General features: G+C 35.2%; 1 protein-coding gene across 2 annotated transcripts; it reads right to left on the bottom strand.

The window, feature by feature from the left end:
- Positions 1-1,831: 1,831 nt before the first annotated feature.
- Positions 1,832-20,701, bottom strand: LOC139137736 (type-1 angiotensin II receptor-associated protein-like). 2 transcript variants are annotated; one of them, XM_070705996.1, is made up of 5 exons: positions 20,584-20,701; positions 20,269-20,303; positions 10,397-10,508; positions 9,044-9,328; positions 1,832-7,296 (listed from the first exon to the last, which is right to left on the bottom strand). In XM_070705996.1, the coding sequence occupies exons 1-5, from the start codon at positions 20,605-20,607 to the stop codon at positions 7,288-7,290; spliced, it is 465 nt and encodes a 154-aa protein (XP_070562097.1). In that variant the 5' UTR covers positions 20,608-20,701; the 3' UTR covers positions 1,832-7,287. The 2 variants fall into 2 exon arrangements, with proteins under 2 accessions (XP_070562097.1, XP_070562096.1); XM_070705995.1 differs by lacking the exon at positions 1,832-7,296 and having other exon boundaries at positions 8,818-9,328.
- Positions 20,702-21,116: the final 415 nt, after the last annotated feature.

The following is a 21,116-nucleotide window of genomic DNA, read 5'->3' on the forward strand; positions in this document are numbered from 1 at the left end:
ATGGTAATTTAGCTGAGTATTATTTCATACCATGCAGGGTGCCTCATAAAAGGTCATTTTCGATCGGACCTTTTCGATTGCCAGTAAGACTGCGTTATTATGACGCGTACCATATTGTGGTGATCAAGATCATGTTGGGTTACCTTATTTACCGAACACTGACATGTCCAATCTACAAGTGGAAGTCAAGTTTATGAGGAATAGGATTGATAAATTTTCGACATTGTCAGTGTTCAATGACAACAATGCTTCAGAGTCAGTGGATTTTCAAAGTATTTTCATTCAGCTTGATACAATTTTAAATCTTCCCGATATCTTGATATCTATGATGCAGGGATGAGTTCTACTTATCAGTGGAAAGTCAATTTCACTTTCTCTGAATCTTGATCTAAAAAGCAACATTTCTAGATCTTAGAAGCATTTAAGTCATTTTACCAAAGCACCTTTACTTCCATTTGATACAAATCATAATTTTTCGCTAAAAAGTTCGACAGACGCCCTCTGAGTTCGCGGTTGGATAGATTCATATTGACAACGCTTTGTATCTTCTGAAGATCCATTTATAATCTACATGTTTGAAGGATGTACTCTTCATTTCACACTGAACTATCTTAAATTTTAACCTTTCCAGAAATATCCCGAACAATGTTTTCTATTCTCTTGATCTCTGTATAATTGAAGTTTATCAGTCACGGCCCTCTGAAGTTTGAGACCGGGCTATTGACATACTGATCCCATGAGCTCATTAACAGGCGTTTCATACCATTAAACAATGAACCGTAATTGATTACAAGAACGTAGGTCGAGTTTGCGATTTATTTCCTCTCTACTGATGATGATGTATTTTGTATTTCAATCGCTGGAAAAACCCATTGATGGTTTTCATTGACTGACTGCACTTCCGACGTCACTGTTCAATATGATACATGCTCCTTTTTTGAATTGTAGTTGTAATATTTGTTGTAGTGATATTGCAAGTTTGTCCTTTCAGTAACATCTAAGAATTGGAAAAAACATATTCTTCACTTTTGGGAAGTGGAAAAATATCGGGATGTCTATGACCCGATTATTGAAGGTCAAAGTGCACAAATATTAAAAATATATTATACTTCACCCCTCTCTGAGATATCTTTGAGAACAGGTCTACTCGTACACATATTTTCCACTATTGTAAACTTAGCCAAAACATTGTAAAGCGATAGACACATATAAAAGAACAAGTCACAAGCTCTTGTGTAACTTGAAAAGGAGGGTTGGTCAGTAAGTATGAATACTGCAATTTCTCACTATCCCAATGGTGCATTCTTTATCACTATCATCAGCTATGTCTGTCTGTGATGCTTACAAATAAAATATTGATAATATATGCACAAAACTTTGAATATTTATTCTTTGTATTTCAATGATGATCTATGTCTGACTTTGAAATGCTAGTTATTCTTGTTCCTAGGTTGTCCAAAAAATCAAGAGTTCACTGAACATGGTGTGAAATGTTAATTCATGAATATTGATGTCATGCATTGAACTCAAATATTCATGTTTACACATTTCACAAAGTATATCCAATTTTATGTCATTACACATTATCCAAAATACATGCATGAAAAATCATTTTGTATCTCTGGTATGATGTATCACCATAACACTGCTCATTGTTTAGAGATGTTCCGTGACTGAGATAAAACACACTCGAAGTGAAATTAGCTTTAATTGTTGTCAACAAGGCCATTCATGCTTCAACATTACTGAAGTTGACAGTGACCTCACTATGATATAGCCTTTGACCCCATAATCAACGTGGTTGTCCAACAAAAACACAGGTACTATGCCATGATTTACAACATTCCACTTTATTCCCATTCTGAACTAAAATCTAAAATGCCACAGTAAGAAAGAATCTGATGTCAAGGAGGGTAGTACTGTAGGAGACCAGACATGACATTTCTCAGACCGACATTCAACACACTCTATACTGACATACTGTTTACATTTCTCTTTAGTAATATGTCACTCAAATTTACAGTGTAAATTGTAATTTTGTCTAGAAGGTGACCTTGTATAAAGCACAATGCTATGTGTAAAACCATTTTAGGGTCTATGGTAAAACCTTGGAGTTTATGTCTGACACTAATAACCATACAAAACAAACGCATTGCTGATAATGTGTTAGTCAAAATACAGCCTGTGAAGTTCTACAGACATTTGAAGCCTCAACACATCTAAAATATTTCTACAAAATATTTTGTACACCTTGTTGTCTGCAATCCTAGCAATATATCTTTATCTTCATGATTCCTTTCACAAATATTTGCTCTATATAAAACTCTCATAATTAACAGAAATAATTTTCCACACGGATAGGATCAGCATTGTTTTTCTACCCAGTACAATTGGAATTACTATGGAGTACATGTATGGTACTGCTAAATGTTTGGGGTCACAACGGGTCATGGTATGGTACTGCCTAATATTTGGGGTCACAATGGGTCATGATAGCTACACTGAGGACTGCACTGATGGGCTTCAAAAGGTTGTTGAAGTTGCAAGTTAAACCATCTGTGGCATATTCATCCAATTTAGCTTGTCATATTCGCCCATACATCTATTGTAGTTTTGTTTCAAATGCACTGTCCTACAATGAAGTAACAAAGTGTAAGTGCAAATGTGCTGTACCAAGGGTAATGCATAACAGTGAAGTATGTTTGCCTGGGATTACCATGGCATTATCATTATTTGTGGCAATACAGTAAGCTTGGGACTACAATAGTTGGTAATTAAATGTTTAAGAACATTGGTTCTCTGACCTGTATTCCTTATTGAACACCTCTATTAATCTTTCATTATGATGAGCTGTATGTGTTAGTCACTCACAGCTCAATCATAGTTCAAATTCATTTGATCTACAATGTATAAATTGCCACATTCCAAGATGAAAAGATGTGATACATATCTCAACACTTTGATAACATTGGTTTTCAAATGAAATTACCACAAATCTTAGTCTACATTGCAAAGGCAAATGTTTACAATGACCGCAAAATTTAGACTGGCATGTCACTTGCCAAATGACCATGATCAGCCCATGGTTAATTGTTGAGTGGCCATAAATGGACCATGGTCACAAAACAAATTAACATAGCCTAAGCCCAGATTTGTTCCACTGATATCAATGTAACTACAATGCCATTACAGATGAGTTGTGATGATCAGGTAATACACTTCAAAAGCAACATTTTTACTATGACAATTCCACGCTAGTTCTAAAATATGTCTTTGATCATGTTGAAACATTATCACTTCTCCTAAGGATAAGTAGTGTTAATATTAAAGAGTGGAGTGATCTGTACAGACTCTGGGGTCAAAGGTCAGAGACAATAGCAAGAAACTATGAAAACATATCAGTTTGGAATTCACTTCAAAATTTTACAGCAACTAATGTCATTCATGGGAAAGATCATGTGATCATTATGTTGAGAGATGAAATCACGGAGATTTCTTAGCTGGCAATCTCTATCATTCTGCAAGACAGCACAATTATCATATCAAATTTATCATAAATTATCTGCAAGAAGAACTGCAAATTGACTTGATCATGACTTGTTTGCAAGATTGCTGGGGAGAATATGAAGTTGTTCCATGCTCAGTGTCTGAATTGGTTTTGTTCAAGGATAGAACACACTGTGATCTCACATACACCATCGTAATTGTCATGTTAAGTGTGAAAAACATACTGATATATCATTACTCTGTATTGATTGGACTTGGTTTGTGATTGACATATTCAGCTATGATAGAATCTGGGCTTTACACACATGGCATTAGAACTGGGTTTAAACTTATTATGGTTAAAGAAGTCGATGGACAACCAGCATTTCATTCTGATGCCATGTCATTGATGCGAGTTCCTTGTTTTTGTTAAACATCAATGCTATTATCCAATGCTATTACCCTTGCATGATATTATACCAATGTTATTACCCTTCCATGATACAATACCGATGTTATTACCCTTGCATGATACAAAACACCAATGCTATTACCCTAGCACGATACAACACTAATGCTATTACCCTTGCATGATACAACACCAATGCTACTACCATAGCATGATACAACACCAGTGCTATTACCCTTGCATGATAAAACACCAATGCCATTACCCTTGCATGAGACAATACCAATGTTATTACCCTTGCATGATACAACACCAATGCTACTACCATAGCATGATACAACACCAATGCTATTACCCTTTCATGATACAACACCAATGCTATTACCCTTGCATGAGACAACACCAAGGTTATTACCCTTGCATGATAAAACACCTTGACAAAGTGCAGTATCTCTACATTACATATACTTTGCTGCATGTAATAATCAGAAAGTTAATGAATAGAACATTGTGACAACTGCGATGGTCATTCTGCCACACTTTTCTTAAAAGTCTGAAATGAGTAAGTTAAACTAAATTTACAAACGTTCCGGTAATCATTACATAAACTATCTCTGAATTTGCAAGAAAACTCTGACACTACCCAACAGAAAACAGCCATTTGTAAACAAATAAAGAAATCCATGGCACCATACTATTACTGGCTAAAAGGCTATTAAATAGACCAAATACCTCTTTTATTTTAACAATACATTACAAAATATGCATATATTATTCCTCTTGACTGCCTCATACCATCTAGGATTCATTCTGTTAAGTATGAACAATTAGCCATTCATTATACAAGTAAAATTATTTGTCATCTATTTTCAGATAATAATACAATTCCAATGCTAAAATCTACAAAATACTCAAATATTTCCTTGCATTTGTACACCTATTTCTTCACAGTTGGAGCAAGAGTGTCTTGGTTTTTGTACAGAAGCAATTAAGCCTGTGAACCTTGTTTAGGATACTACTCTGAATGATATCACCATAAATCACCAGGAACCCAGTGTTTATGGTATACCACTGTATGTCATAGGTCACAGAGGTCAGAGTTCAAAGGGTTGAAGATGACAAACTTGTGATCTGTGACCTAAGAAAATATACATATTCAAACTTCTAAAACTGAATCTACTTAGTTTATAGATTGAATTGACAGACATTTAACATAGTCACCAGACTTCTCACGGAAAACTCGCCAATTAGAACTCCCCTACTAGTATAGCAAGACCAACTAGTCCGCACAGATTTGCTTTAAGGGCTGTGAGTTGATCTTTCATTTTCAGAAAATGAGTACAAAATTGTGACCACACAGTATTTAGGTTTTGAAAAGGAAAGACGATATCTGTTGGAAGAAAGCTCAACTTTTGGTAAAAGCTGAAATATTTATCTTGTCACTTCAAAACTCATTGCACATAGTGAGAATAATGATAGTACATGTACATTGTTTTAATATCAGGATATGCACAGCAGATATATCAATTGAAAATTCTTTTCTCCAAAATGATCATGATGATGTCTAGTATTTGAGTTGTAACCATGGTAACAGGCTGTATTTGTCACATTGACCATGGTAATGGCAATATCCATAAAATATCCGAGTTAGGTATAATTATGGCATGTTAATAGACAAAGTGTTGCAACGTTGAGTCTTCTAAAGATTGGGAAAGTTGAATTACGAGAAAGATCATGCACATCATTTCAACCTGCCATCTCTATCATATGATATTGTGTTTGACACGCATAAATTATCTACACTCTGTTATGATAAGAAAATTGTTACAAGTCAAACAATGGCAAGTTTCTAAAGGCAAAAGAGGGTTAATAATTCTTTGTCATGAAATGTTCTGGAAAATTATAAAGGTTATTTTGTACATAACTACTTCTAATAATAAGAAAATGATATATATGATAATAATAATAACAAAAATCAACTATTTTTCTATATTGTAACCATATGAAATATCAAATGCTACAAAGAAAGCATTATATGCCAAAATATGGAAGAATATATAAAAATACAAAAAATATTAGGGACAAAAATAAACACTATCATTATCAAATGCAGCAGAGGAGGATTTTGAATGTTACTGTCATTGCTATCAACTGTACACAAATATTGCTGTGATGTATACAAATGTATACCAAGATTGACACATTGGTATCATGATATAGCTGACTGTAATACATCGATGGTATGTGACAACACTTTGACAATTTCATCAGAATCAAACGATGTCCTCTAAACAGTCTGGTATCATGTGATATTCATTTTATGCAAATTTCACCCATCATACAATACGTAATGGTCAGCATGAATTGGTGGGTATACAGTAATGATTATCACATGATTTGTCTTTAATCATGTTGATGTCTAAAACTAAATTTGTTCTCAATGAAAATGAGCTTATGTACATTTTAGGCGCATGAATGTAATAAATATATCATAAAAACACTATCACCAACACAGATATTCAAACTGATTATATTATCTTTTCACTAAAAATTATTTTACACATCTGAAATGGAAAACATTAAAGGCAAGGTAATGGATTTCATTCTGATACAAATGGTATATATATTTAGTTACAATACATGACATACTGGTGGCTGATAGTTATTATGTAAACCACTAGTTGATAGTAGAAACGTCATATTCTATAGCTGACAGTTACAATGTTACATAAAGGCTGCAATGTAACATACTGGTAGCTGATGGTTGCAGTATAGCATTCTGACAGTTACATCACAACATTCTGATAGCTAGTGGTTACAGTATACATTGCAACACACTGGTAGCTGGTGGTGACAATGTAGCATTTGATGGTTGACAGTTACAATGTAACATACTGTCAGCTGATGGTTACTGTGCAGCATTCTGAGATTTACAATGAAATATACTGATATGTAACAATGTAACAAGGTTAAAGGGACTCATATCAATAGGATTAAATCCCAAATGAGCAGTTTCAATCCATATCACCTAGCACCTTTTAGCTACAATGATATAATATTTTTCAAATTGGTTATTTGAGCTAAAATACTAATAAAGGAAATCTATTGAAACAGAATCAATGAACCTCCCTCGTTAACATTCTTGTGTTGAGGACATCTTTTAATCATGTTTTTCCTTGTGAAAAATTTGTCAAAGATTTTATTTTTGAAAAGATATGAGTATATTTGTATTGATTCTTATCTGAGTAACAAAATTAGAATGGGACAAATTATAGCCATAGAGTTGTCATGTAGTACTGACAATGTAAATTCATCCCGATGGATAAAACTGGGTAACACAGGGTTTGTGTACAGTAAGCTCTGGCTTTGACTCTTTGCCTCTTCTGCTCCTCTCAGTATTTCTTCAAACCATAAACACAGGGACAAAGGAAAGAGAGAGGGAAAGAAATGAAAACAAAAATGAGAGTTTTGAGAAGGATAAACATCAGAACATTTCAAAACAATCACGAAAGATCAACAACAACAACAACAACAACAACAACAACACCTGTTTTGGGTTTGAACACTGTAGGTAAGATATTAAAAACAAATAGTTGCAGTATGATAGAGTTCATGTTGCACATAACGGGAGCATTGTTGAATAGACTGACTTCACCATGGTAATATTGACATAATTTGTCTTTTTTTAATTCAAGTGAGCCATTAATTTATAGTGGTGGTTCATTATTAATTGCTTCGCGTCATCATTAGCATATACACTTCATTAACTCTACTGATTCTAAATTAATGTGTTCATCAAAGCTGAAATCAATTAGAATATTCTTTATCACAAATGTCAGTGTCTCTGAGCTTGGGGATGAAAGGATGGTTGTAAGGATAATTTGTTGGAAGATACACATATAATTAATGCAAGTATTGTATTAATGATTCTAGACCACAACTATTTGATATATGCCGTGTCATATTGTATGATAATTTTCACTCAAAAACAAAGAAGTTATCTTTTTCAATTTAAATGAATGACAAGGGTGGATGGATGAATCACACAGATTGAATTCACATTTCATGAACTGCTTGTCATGAACAACATCACAACGTTGATATTCCTCATCATGTACAATGAGTTCTGAAAATGACAAACATATTGCTCAAAGATTCTTCACAAAAATTTTCAAATGCGAAATTTGGGTAAGATATTGATCAACATTGAGTAATATACATCTCTTTGATACCTGAATATTATTTATAAATATGAAACTACAACAACAGCGATCATCCCATCCAAGACGAATATTTCAAAATTGACATCCCTCACTAAATAAATGTATGCCAATCTGGATGGATAAATTGGACAAACAAATCTTATCAAATTTATACACTTAATCCTTTGATATATCTACAGCATAACGATTTCAAGATTCTATAAACAGATTTTTATTTAAGTTTTTTTAATTAACAGGGTTTACATAGAACTTTGCAAATAATTGATTTGTATTGCACAAAGAGAAAAACAAGATTTCAAATGTATAATCACACATGATTTTGTTCATTTGATAACCCCCTTTTTTAAAACATCTTTTATAAAATTGATCTCAGTCACAACTTCATTTAAACCATTTCACCCCATTTCAAAGTGAATAGGTCTAACATTGCCATAGAATAATATTGAGTTCCACCATGATTCTGAATATGATTTCACAAATTTCTATTTCTGATAGAGGCAATCACGTGTTATGTGAATTCACATTAGTCAAATGTATTACTGATTATAGTGGGTAGATTCTGGGTGCACAGATGAAAGTCACAAAAATATTTTGAGAGTCTAGTCATGGGAGCAGTATCGTCAGAGAGTTACACTCTTAGGCATAAGAGATAACAATTGCACAATTGTCATTCTAAGTTACTAAGAACAGCTGAACACAATATGTATGGTACAAACTGCAATTTGAAGGTTTCTGAAGTTTTACACTTTGAACAATTTAACAACTCAATGTGAAGGGTTCTGAAGTTCTACAGTGGCCCTGCTAACCAACAGCATCTAACGTTATGATACAAATTTTAACATTCATAAAATAAAATATACTATTACTCAGGCAAGGGTGGTTTACTAATATCATGGATTGAAGAGTGGGGGTGAGCTTCCTCTACCTGACTATTGCTTGGTATTGGTTGGTCGATGTTTTCGTATCCAGTCGGGGCGTTGGAGTTTGGCAAGCCAACATTGTAGTCGCCTCCACGTTCACGGTACTGGTGATATAGTAGCACACACGTCAGCGGCTTCAGAAGCAGATTCAGAATTGCCATTCCAACACTGAATCGAAATTCGTCTACATATGGGTTTTTTTGAACTTCGTATATTTGATAACCACGGGAATAGTACACTCCTATGAGTATCATGTCAAGTAAAATACTGACAAACATCATCACCAGAAACTGTGTGCGAGAGAGAGAGAGAGAGAGAGAGAGAGAGAGAGAGAGAGAGAGAGAGAGAGAAACATACATGGACATAAATTTTCTGATTATTATTAAATGGCAAGTAGCTGTACATTTTTATTTTTCATTACTTTCGTCTTTTTAATATCTAGTAGAGTTTCCTGTTCTACTCCCCAAAGCATGTCGATATACGTAGCATTCAGCTTGTCAACTCCTTCTATACATATGTAGACTGCATCGTTATTGTTAGCAAGTGAATTTGGTCTGGACTAGAATTCAAATGTAAACATCAACAGTGCATTTTAATCCAATAGATATGCTTTTGGCACTCTATCCTTGGGGAGTAGAAGCAAGAATTTGCAATCAACATACCAAAGAAAAATAGTGAAAAGTCATTGAAAGTTACAGTTTTTAGCTCTAGCACACTGCAAGCAATAAAGCATGATGCTTTGGTGTATATCTCTGAAGTGTCTTCTTTGATGATTTCTTGTGCATCATATTTTCTAATCAAGTCTAAAAACAAGATGTTCTGAGGAATCTTTGCTCATCGACTAGGAGTTAATTGGTAGTGTAAATTGTGTTTGTGACTTTCTTTTTGGCAGAATTCCAAGACAATTCACATGTCCATGAATAACATGACATACATCTTTTTTTATTCTGTCACTTTAGCTGGTAGATGGTTTTAGACATATTCAAAACTTTGCTTTTCTTAGTAATTGTTAAGATTGTCTCTTTTGCCTCAGTGTTTTCACTCTGTATCTGTATTTTTAAAAACAGCAATGTGGAGCAAAACTACTGGTATCACCACTTGTATAAGGTAATGCTGAATTCCTTTCAATTTCTAAAAGTTGTGTTACAATTTCACAGTTTCAGTCGGTGTTCAAGCAAAATTAATCACCACTTGGTGATTTTTGTATATCTTCTTAGAATGCGAATAGCATCACAATTGTTGGTATTTGAATGACTTTGTGTGATGAGACCCGTTCACTCCCATTTCCCTGTGAAGCCCATAAATCAATATGCTAGGGACAAACCATGGTGCTGATAAGGTCACATTATCAGACTTACCATAAGAATTGAATCTATAGATTCTTTGGCAGCAACAGCCCAGATTCCGACTGCAAGCACAAAAAAATTCATGTATGCATATGCTGGTGATATCCAACTGGCTTGAGTTGCCCTGCAAATAAGAATGAAAATCATTTCAATGTCTTGTTGATACACTGCATAGTAATAAAAAAGAAAAAGTAAAGGAATTAATTTTATACAGGTACAGTTGGATCCAGCTTTGCCATGCTGCGGCACTGCAGCCACTTGTGCCTGTGGTCTGTGCATAATCTAGGAGTTCTGTCTAAGCCTATACTGGGTGTTGGTAACTAGCTGCCCAATGTGTGGTGGGATTCTGTGAGGGATACCATACCGCCTTCCAGGCTGCTAATGCTACAATGTCTCAATGCCCCCGCTGTGGCAGTAAGTGCATCCTGGTAACACGCTGCCTTCCCCTATGGTCATTCAAATCTGCAAGTGGCCTCAGGAGAAAGGTAGTGATAATACCTGGATGTGCCATCGCCCCCGGATTTATATGTCTCTGGGTCAATGAAGATCAAGTTTTACAGACACATCAATGCCAAACTCTTGACAGTCGCAGTGCCTAAGTTTTCTGACCTGACTGCTTTCTATAGAACTGTGTAGAGTATTGCACTGCATCGCCAGACACAAACCACTGTACCTTTTTTTGCCAGACACAAACCACTGTACCTTTTTTTGCCAGACACAAACCACTGTACCTTTTTTGCCAGACACAAACCACTGTACCTTTTTTTGCCAGACACAAACCACTGTACCTTTTCTTGCCAGACACAAACCACTGTACCTTTTTTTGCCAGACACAAATCACTGTACCTTTTTTTGCCAGACACAAACCACTGTACCTTTTCTCAAAATTGCATTGAAACATTCATTAGAATGTCCTAGCACCTTGTTAAACATGTATTTTAAAATTACCTTGACCAAGCTGAGGGTATGTTTATAAAAATAGCGTCAATGACACTGTAGCTCCCATCCTGGACTATTTAGTGTCTGTTCTCTGGTCAGATATTTGAACATGTGTGAAAGGGATAAAGTGCATGAAGTGAAAATACTTAAATGTAATGTACTGGAGATAGTGAAATATGTTTAATGTATTTATTCAGAATATAACATGGAAAAAATACAGAATTAGATATATCAAATACTGTGATACAACCATTAACTCAACAAGTCATTTACAATGACATAGTCCCCACTTGTAATAGGAGTATTAGTCTTGATGGGGCAGGAAAATGTGGTCATTAAGAAGTATCACTGGAGTGTATATGTTGAGATCTATGGGCACATAGGTCTATGTCATTGTTCCCAATTTGAAACACATGAGGCATATCTAAGTTATGGTTCTAAATCGGGAAAAAGATCAGACCTCTAGCAGTATTGGCCAGCCAAGAAATACATATGCGCATTATAAATGAGGTACAAGATGTGACATCTTAAGGTCTAATATCCTATCGAAATTGGAGGGTATAGAACTTGTGGTTACTGAGATATGCATATATATGTATAATCAAGGTCAAAGGTCATGGAGGTCACATGACATTTTGAAAAAAAAATTATATTGCTAATTAATCCCTATTTGCCAAAAAATCAGACCTCTAGCTCTATTCCCTTGCCCAGAATTAGATGTGTACATAATTAATGAGGTAAAGCGTGTGTTGTCATAAGGTCTCCCATCCTACTAAATACAAAGGACATAGCACTTGTGGTTACTTAGTTATGGACAAATATGTATATTTGAGGTCAAAGGTCACTGAGGTCACGTGACATTTTGTCAAAAAAATTATTTTGCTAAGTTATTATCCCTAGATACCAAAAATCAGACCTCTAGCTCTATTGGCTTGCTCAAAATTAGATATGTGCATAATTATTGAGGTACAATATGTGGCGTCATAAGGTGTCCCATCATACCATACATGAAGGCTGTAGCACTTGTGGTTACTGAGTTATGGACAAATATGTATATTTGAGGTCAAAGGTCACCCAGGTCACGTGACATTTTGTCAAAAAAATTGTTTTGCTAAGTTATTATCCCTATATACCAAAAATCAGACCTCTAGCTCTATTGGCTTCCTCAAAATTAGATATGCGCATAATAAATGCAGTACAATATGTTGCGTCATAAGGTGTCCCATCATACCATACATGAAGGGTGTAGCACTTGTGGTTACTGAGTTATGGACAAATATGTATATTTGAGGTCAAAGGTCACCGAGGTCACATGACATTTTGTCAAAAAAATTGTATTGCTAAGTTATTATCCCTATATACCAAAAATCAGATCTCTAGCTCTATTGGCTTCCTCAAAATTAGATATGCGCATAATAAATGAAGTACAATATGTTGCGTCATAAGGTGTCCCATCATACCATACATGAAGGGTGTGGCACTTGTGGTTACTGAGCTATGGACAAATATGTATATTTGAGGTCAAAGGTCACCGAGGTCACATGACATTTTGTCAAAAAAATTGTATTGCTAAGTTATCCCTATATACCAAAAATCAGACCTCCAGCTCTATTGGCTCGCTCAAAATTAGATATGCACATAATTAATGAGGTACAATATGTGGCGTCATAAGGTGTCCCATCATACCATACATGAAGGCTGTAGCACTTGTGGTTACTGAGTTATGGACAAATATGTATATTTGAGGTCAAAGGTCACCGAGGTCACGTGACATTTTGTCAAAAAAATTGTTTTGCTAAGTTATCCCTAGATACCAAAAATTAGACCTCTAGCTCTATCGGCTCGCTCAAAATTAGATATGTGCATAATTAATGAGGTACAATATGTGGCGTCATAAGGTGTCCCATCATACCATACATGAAGGCTGTAGCACTTGTAGTTACTGAGTTATGGACAAATATGTATATTTGAGGTCAAAGGTCACCGAGGTCACGTGACATTTTGTCAAAAAAATTGTTTTGTTAAGTTATCCCTATATACCAAAAATCAGACCTCTAGCTCTATTGGCTCGCTCAAAATTAGATATGCGCATAATTAATGAGGTACAATATGTGGCGTCATAAGGTGTCCCATCATACCATATATGAAGGGTGGTAGCACTTGTGGTTACTGAGTTATGGACAAATATGTATATTTGAGATCAAAGGTCATCAAGGTCACATGACATTTTGTCAAAATATCCAAGATATCTGCGTGAACGGATGGACTCACGGATGGACGAACAGACGGACATGACCCAATCTATAAGCCCACTGGACTTCATCCGTGGGGACTAAAAATTGTGTCACTGCATCCTTTTTGCAATATGAATACGATGAGAAACTAAATTTTTATTTTTCGTGGCCTTATACATGGGAGCCTATGGAGATCTGCCGTATACATGGGAGTCTATGGAAGTGTAAACTGAAAATATGCAAATTTCACCAAGATTTGCCCAAATTTGGGAAAGGTCACTCCTATGCACTTCCATACCAAGTTTCAAATCAATCGGACTTGTGGTTTCAGAGAAGAAGATTTTTTGACCAAAAATGGGAGAAAATTACAAAAAAATTCATGAAAAATAGCAAGTCCAAGATACTGACCCAAGATGTGCACAATCATTTCATGTCAGCCCAAAGTACTTACATGCTAATTTTTCATGTAATCTGCTCAGTGCTTATTGAGTTTTTTCAATTTTGACTGTTTTTACATTTTTTCACTTAATTTGCATATTTTTGGCAATGACAACTTCATTTGAACAAAATCTCATCTACAGCCCATCATCCATGTACACACCAAATATCAAGATGAAATGTACAGCGGTTTTGGAGTTTTTGATGTTGACGGACAGACATACAGACATACAGACATACAGACATACAGACACACAGACATACAGACATACAGACATACATACATACAGACATTTCCCTAGCCTATAAGAATAGCTTCCATTGCCATATATACATATGGCTATGGGAGCTGAAAAGGGCAAGACTTTAAAAATTGAGTTGCATCACCTGTGATGTATGTGCATACACACCTATATTAGACTGGCCAAATCTTCTTGATAAATTCAGTCACATTTTTTATGGAATAGAGGTGGGCAAGGACCCCTAGGATTATATTGATTTGTGAAATTGACAAGGATGGGTGTTCAGAGTCTTGTGTCTTGTACCCAAAACTGTTGCAATTTTGACTTTGAAAACAGGATTATAAATCTATCACACAGGCTCTTATTTTTACAGTTAAAAAATACCGTCAAGGACACTATGTTCTCTCATTCGGTTTGAATTGGTCCATTTGAAAATATTTAAACCCGAAAAACATGAACGACAAAAGCAAATACGGTCTGCAACTTAGGTACTGGAGGTCATCTTTAAGAATATGCATATCAACTTCTATAGCAATGGGAGAAGCAGATCCATATTTACAATGGCCAGATGGCAGGAAATGTATTTACAACCTTGGGGATTTTTTAATTAATGCTATGAGTGCAATCATTTTAAAGTAAACAGCACTTAAGTTAATTACAGATAGTGAAATGCCTTCCACTGTGGGGGTGATTATGACATCTGAAATTATCCTGGATCCTAATTTCTCATCAGTTCTAGTATGTCTTACATGGAAAAGTTGTAAAAATTGGTCAGCAATGAAAAAATTAACCTCTGCTTTGTTTTCTGGATCAAATTTTACTACAAATTGATACCAAATATGACAAAATTATGTTCACAGCCTTCGAAACTGTCTCGCAACATATCCTGGGTTGGTGTAGGTCATTTAAGGTCACAAACTGAGAAAATTACCTAAAATATACAAATTTGGGGCTTTCCAAACACTTTTATACCAAATTACAAAGCTATCAGACAAGTAATTTTGAGAACAAGTTTTCTTGACCAAAAATGACAAAACTGTCTTAAAAAATACAAATTTGTATATTTCAGGACAATTTCCACTTATCTAGCTATTGTCATCCCTGGACATCTGCATACCAAATATAAAAGCTGTCTGTCCAGGGGCTTTAAAAAGAAAATATTTTGTACGATTTTTTGACGAAAAATGACAAAAATTGCCCTAAATCAATAATTTTTCCAATTTTGTCGTAATATTAACAATTTAGAAGGGTAAAACCCTTGCAAACATCCAACGCAAATTTGAGAGCAATTGGCCTGGCGGTTTCAGAGAAGAAGAATTCTTCATGTCAAGTCAGAAAAATAACCAGAAAATTCAGCAAAAATACAAAACTCAAGATATCTTCACAACATTCATAAAACTGTATAAGGTTCACTTAAGGTACTTGCACTCAGATTTTCATAGCAATCAAAACAGCCGTTTTTGAGTAATTAATTCTTGACCATTTTCACATTTTTAAGCTCATTTGCATAATACCAAGCTAAAAAGTGAAGCGGTTCGCGACTTTTTGATGTTGACGGACATACTATACGACTTATAATACCTACACATGTACGTCATACATACATACATACATACATACAGACGCCACCAACTTCAGCTTATATGATAACCTCACATTGGTATACCAAATGTGAGGTAAAAAGAAGGTCAAGGTCAACATGTTGAAGTCAACCCTTCAAGTATCCAGTAGTGGTGAATATCAAGTGGGTCAGTCCAACCACAGTCCATATGTGAAGTTTGCAGCGGGTACTTGTAGCTACCTCATGTATCCAGTAGGTTGATTTGTTAGTCATGTATCTGTTCATCTCTTTTTTATTTATGTAGGACCACTGGATAGTTTTGCAGCTGTGCTAGACCCTTTCATACTAACTTCCCTATTTCAACCTCTCACCAAAATGGTTTGACCAATCCCATTGTATTCAATATCAAAGTTGGATCTCCACATGGGGAAATGGGTTGAATCAATTAGAGTTAACGCTCCAAAGAAATCAAAAAGGTGTGAATCAACATTGGTTAAAAGGACTAAGGTACATTTCTGCAAACATTACTTAGTTCCTTTCAAATGAATACACAAACTATGTTTATAAGTTTTAGAGCTCCATTAGGACTTGTAGTGTAACTTTTCATGCATTTCTCTATTTTCTGTGTTCTGTTTGCAAACACAGTTTTGCAGTTTACTCTTACAATCACACATAAATGTATTCAACTTGTTAATACAGCTTTGATCTAGACTACTCTAATTCAAATGTCAATCCTTCAATTTCACATTGTATGATAGACCCTGGGCAAAAAGAAGATCTCTGATTGGACACTGTTCATTTTGCTTTCTAATGCAATACATTTTAGGTGGATTAATAAGAAACTGTGTTTGTTTTACGGAACAAAATAACAGAAATATCACCAAAGGTTATAGCTATACGTATGTTTGTAGTCTGAGAAGACAACTTATTTATTTGATGATGTGAGCGTGTCAATTAAATGACACAGCTTGTGGGTCTTAGTTTGTTAAATTACTATGGTTCATTTAGTCAGATTATACAACAATACAGTATGCTGCCAGCTGATTTCAAGCTCACCTAAGTTTAATTGTGATGTCCATGATAGACTAATCTGTAATTTCTAAGCGTAATCATATTTTTAATCAAATTCCAATAATCTGTACTCAGAATATTGCATCATAAATCATTATGGAAATAAATCCATAATTATTTCTGGAAAAATATGGAAACATTGAAGTTTTGCTGTCATAAAGATATAACTGACTGCAGGTTAAAACACTGTGATACAAATTTGACCTGTAACTAGCTATGTTTCTGCCCACATAAAAGGCTCACTGAGTTACTGTTGAATTTGTTGACAATTTTCAAGGTAGGTTTTTGTTGCATGTCACGGCCACAGTTTATGGGTTTAATTCTAACAGTGAGTTGAAATACCATGCACTAAGCCTCTGACCATGAGTTGAAATACCTGGTATTCAGCTTGTCAACATTAACTCTATATGTGTATCCTGCATTGTCAGAGTTGATAATAAAATTCAGGTCCTTATTTTGAATTCAATCAATGGTCAACAATGACAGTGTGCATTATCATCACACATCGACTCACTACATTGGAAAACAAAATATTGGTTATTTAAAAATACTCAAGAAAATAGAAAAAGAAACTCATCATAGTTGATACATAGAAGAAAAACATTCAAAATATTATCAAAAGTTCTATCGCTGTAACTTGCTTTGTTTCATGTTAATTTAAAACACCCTGCATACTCACCACTGACATAGTTTCATGTTGCCTATCTGAGGTTTGGAAATTTAACAAATTGACCTTTCAGGGAAACAGTCATGGGAACCTTGCCTGTTTGAGTTTCTTGTTTACAAACAATGTATTTCATGCATGATATCAAGATGCAACATTTAAATCATAGGATGTAGATTAGGACAGACATGTTTTAAATTTTATCAATCACCATCATACCTTGGATACAGTGTTTACATTGGTCGTATGGGTCCCATACGACCTCTGAGCGCAGTTCCGATGGCTGTATGACCTTTGAGTACAGTTCCGATGACTGTATCCCTTTAAGTAAAACATACATACAGACATACAGATGCCACCGACTCACCATATAAGCTCTTGTTGGTATTTATACATACACCAAATATGAGCTAATAAAATATATTAATATGACAGATTTCTAAGAAATCTGTATCTTCAGGAATAACTTCACAAAACCGATGACAAATTTTAAATGTTGATAACGTTTTCCTGAATGCAAAATTTAGCACAATGACCCCTGATTTTATGCTTGACTTTGAAAGAGAGTGATTTTAAAAATTAAGTTCTTTGGAGAAAGTTTGAGCCAAAGTGAGTTTTTCAGTTTTCTTGTGCACCTTCAATTGCAATGTGTCTGATATTGACGCATTGTATACCATAGACTGAGTCTCGCTCTGCTGTTTATGTCTAAAATCTGATCTTGGGAAACACATATTAAACATTGTAAAAAGCACCAATAATTTCAGGGTGAAATATTGAATGTTGACAACATGTATTAAAGTAAAATGAATAACATTCACACTGACATGTCCATTTCATTTCTTTTCATGAGGGATAAACTGAACTTATGTGTTAATAACAATAGTAGTGAAGTATCTACTACTTCCCATTAAGGATGTACGAGCGGTACGCGCGCGTGGAATTTGTCACTTCCCATAGGACTACATTGAAATTTGCTAGAAAATCAATTTCTACTAATGTCATTTTCATGAAAATTTGCACAAAGCTCAGTCTTGAGAAATAAATAATACTGATCAAATAAAATTATATGGTCACCGCGCTAAATTTTGAGATAAACAGCATTGAATTATTTCGTCCATAGAAAATGCATTGGTGAAAAAATGCTGACTCAGCTTTTTTTCTCACAAATGGCAAAATTCATGGTCATTTATCTCACAAACGAGCGCGGTGACCCTAATATTTTATCACACATTTTGATAATACTTACAAAGGAGAATCCAAAAATTGACAATTTAGAGAAATGACATTACTTTTAATTTTACCGATCGTACATCCTTAACACCTTGAATGATACTTTCATATTCTTGCAGTTATCAATACATAGATAAATGTTATCAATACACAGATACATAGTATCAATGCATAGATACATAGTATCAAAACACAGATACATAGTATCAATACATAGATACATTGTATCAATACATAGATACATAGTATCAATACATAGATTTCAGTAAAAATTAAGCAATACCAGTCCTGTAATAACAGTTTTGATAAACCTGAGATGTTTACACAGTCATTTGGTATATGTTTACTTCAGCCTTCATATTAATGGATATTGCCAGATTTAATCTAGCTTATCCTTGTTGAATATCAACAGATTAGGATATCCAGAATTGGATTATGAGTGCCAATGCTGCTTTGCATAATGACATTCAACCAATCCATGTCATGTATTAATTCAAGTGTCAAACACAGACATCTGCCAATAGGATACACATTCTATCATCACCAAACACACAGGGAGGGGAAGGGGGGGACTCATCACCGGACAGGGAGGGGTGGGGACTTATCACCAGACACACATAAGGGAAGGGTGGGGACTCATCACCAGACACACATTGGGGAGGGTGGAGATTCATCATCAGACACATTGGAGAGGGGGAGGGGTGGGGATTCCGCTTTTGCATGCAATGTCTTCTCAAGAACATTTGCTTTGCACAAGACCTCATTTATGCTACTTAAAATATAAAATCATTGGTACTATTTGGAAGAATAGGATCTTTCGATTGTTTAAATATTTTGAAAGTGAGAGGTGCCCTATAACTGAAAACTGCAGTATTACAAATTACCAATAAAAACAAGAAAAGTAGATAAGCTTAAATTTGCCGATAATACGAACATTTTTACAGTACCCTATTCTCCAAATTAGTTCCAATTGTGTAATATCTTCTTATCAATTTCATGACTCTTTTAACATATAAACTCTTTTCTACTAACCATATACTGATTACTTCAGGTGTTGTATGACATAACATACAAAATGACAGTACAATAATACTTTGCCGCAAAAACTTCTAAAGGACACACTGACTTTTCATAGTTTGCTTTAAGTGAACAAAATTTACGTTTCATTAAAAAACAATTGTATCTCAATCACATACAGCGTGCAAGTACAGTATTCGCACAATATTTTATGGTATGGATAACTGTGAAAACAACGAGTGACCCTGTGCTTATCAGGGCAAATAAAACACTGTATCGGTCGAGGGCAAACATCGGCTTACTTCAAGGGGAAGTTCTACACAAAAGTACCAGTTTCTATCGCGTTGATGGTTGTTACTGGGAATCGATCTGTGGTATCATTTCTGTAAATACATTAGGGGCCTACTGCAGAACCGAGGGTGTTCTACTACTAACCTAAATGACTTCACTAAAATGACGTACACCAGTCCGTATGTACGCATACTCACCAAATGGTCAGAACAAAATGTACCAATACAATGGCCTACGGAGAAAAAAAGATATTGAAAAGAAATTAGAATCTTTAATATCTACTGGGCTTGCACGAATATGCGTGTTTGCTAAAAATAAGAGAAACCAAACTCGTTTCGTCAAGGGAAGTCGACATTGTAATAGAGTAGTACAATGGAGCCATTATATTTGCACTGAAACCTGGATCGCCCAGAACGCTACAATATTCTTGTTCTTGCGACAAATATCATGTCTGTGCAAAAGGGTCAGCTATAAGCTTCAAAAATCGTTGCGTCACTATGGAAACACGCTACCTTCAGAGGTATTTTCGGCATCATCCTGGCAGTTTTGTCACGATTTGCTTGAAATCTATGGAAAAACGTAGCCTCGCCTCAGCAGTCACAAGACGATGATCAGTCGGTGTAAAATAGTTAGCATCAGACTCAGAATCAGAATTAGTTTCAAGCTGCGCACAGGGGTCACGCGAAAGTGATTCTGATAACTTCTTCAGCTTCAGCTTCAGTATCAAATCCGTTTACATGTTTTTCATCCGCAACACGGCCACGAACCATCACGCAAAAGAACGTTAAAATTCCTAAACTTTGAATACTTTCGGAACACAAATCAGGGTGAAATGGTCTTCCCATATGTAGGTGTTAAGGCTGTATTCACAAACACCTCTGGGGGGGGGGGGGGGGAGTGGTGGGGGGGGGGGGGCGGCTTGACATCAAAGGGTATAGGAGCACTTGAAATTTTAGGACTATAAAAAGGGGGAACTCAAAACAATACAGTGTCTAATTTATATGAAATATGTCATGGATTTTCTTTTTTTAAAAGTAACAAGAAA

The sequence above is a fragment of the Ptychodera flava genome, chromosome 7 (genome assembly GCF_041260155.1).
Source record: "Ptychodera flava strain L36383 chromosome 7, AS_Pfla_20210202, whole genome shotgun sequence".
In the NCBI taxonomy this organism is placed as follows: domain Eukaryota; kingdom Metazoa; phylum Hemichordata; class Enteropneusta; family Ptychoderidae; genus Ptychodera; species Ptychodera flava.

What these genes read in the sequence shown, in the direction of transcription:
- LOC139137736 (XM_070705995.1), bottom strand. Translation starts at nt 20,607, where the DNA reads ATGATGCCGAAAATACCTCTGAAG. An exon ending in TGCCGAAAATACCTCTGAAG is followed by an intron (nt 20,304 to 20,583) that starts GTAGCGTGTTTC and finishes TTTTCTCCGTAG; the next exon opens with GCCATTGTATTGGTACATTT. An exon ending in CTATAGATTCAATTCTTATG is followed by an intron (nt 9,329 to 10,396) that starts GTAAGTCTGATA and finishes TCTCGCACACAG; the next exon opens with TTTCTGGTGATGATGTTTGT.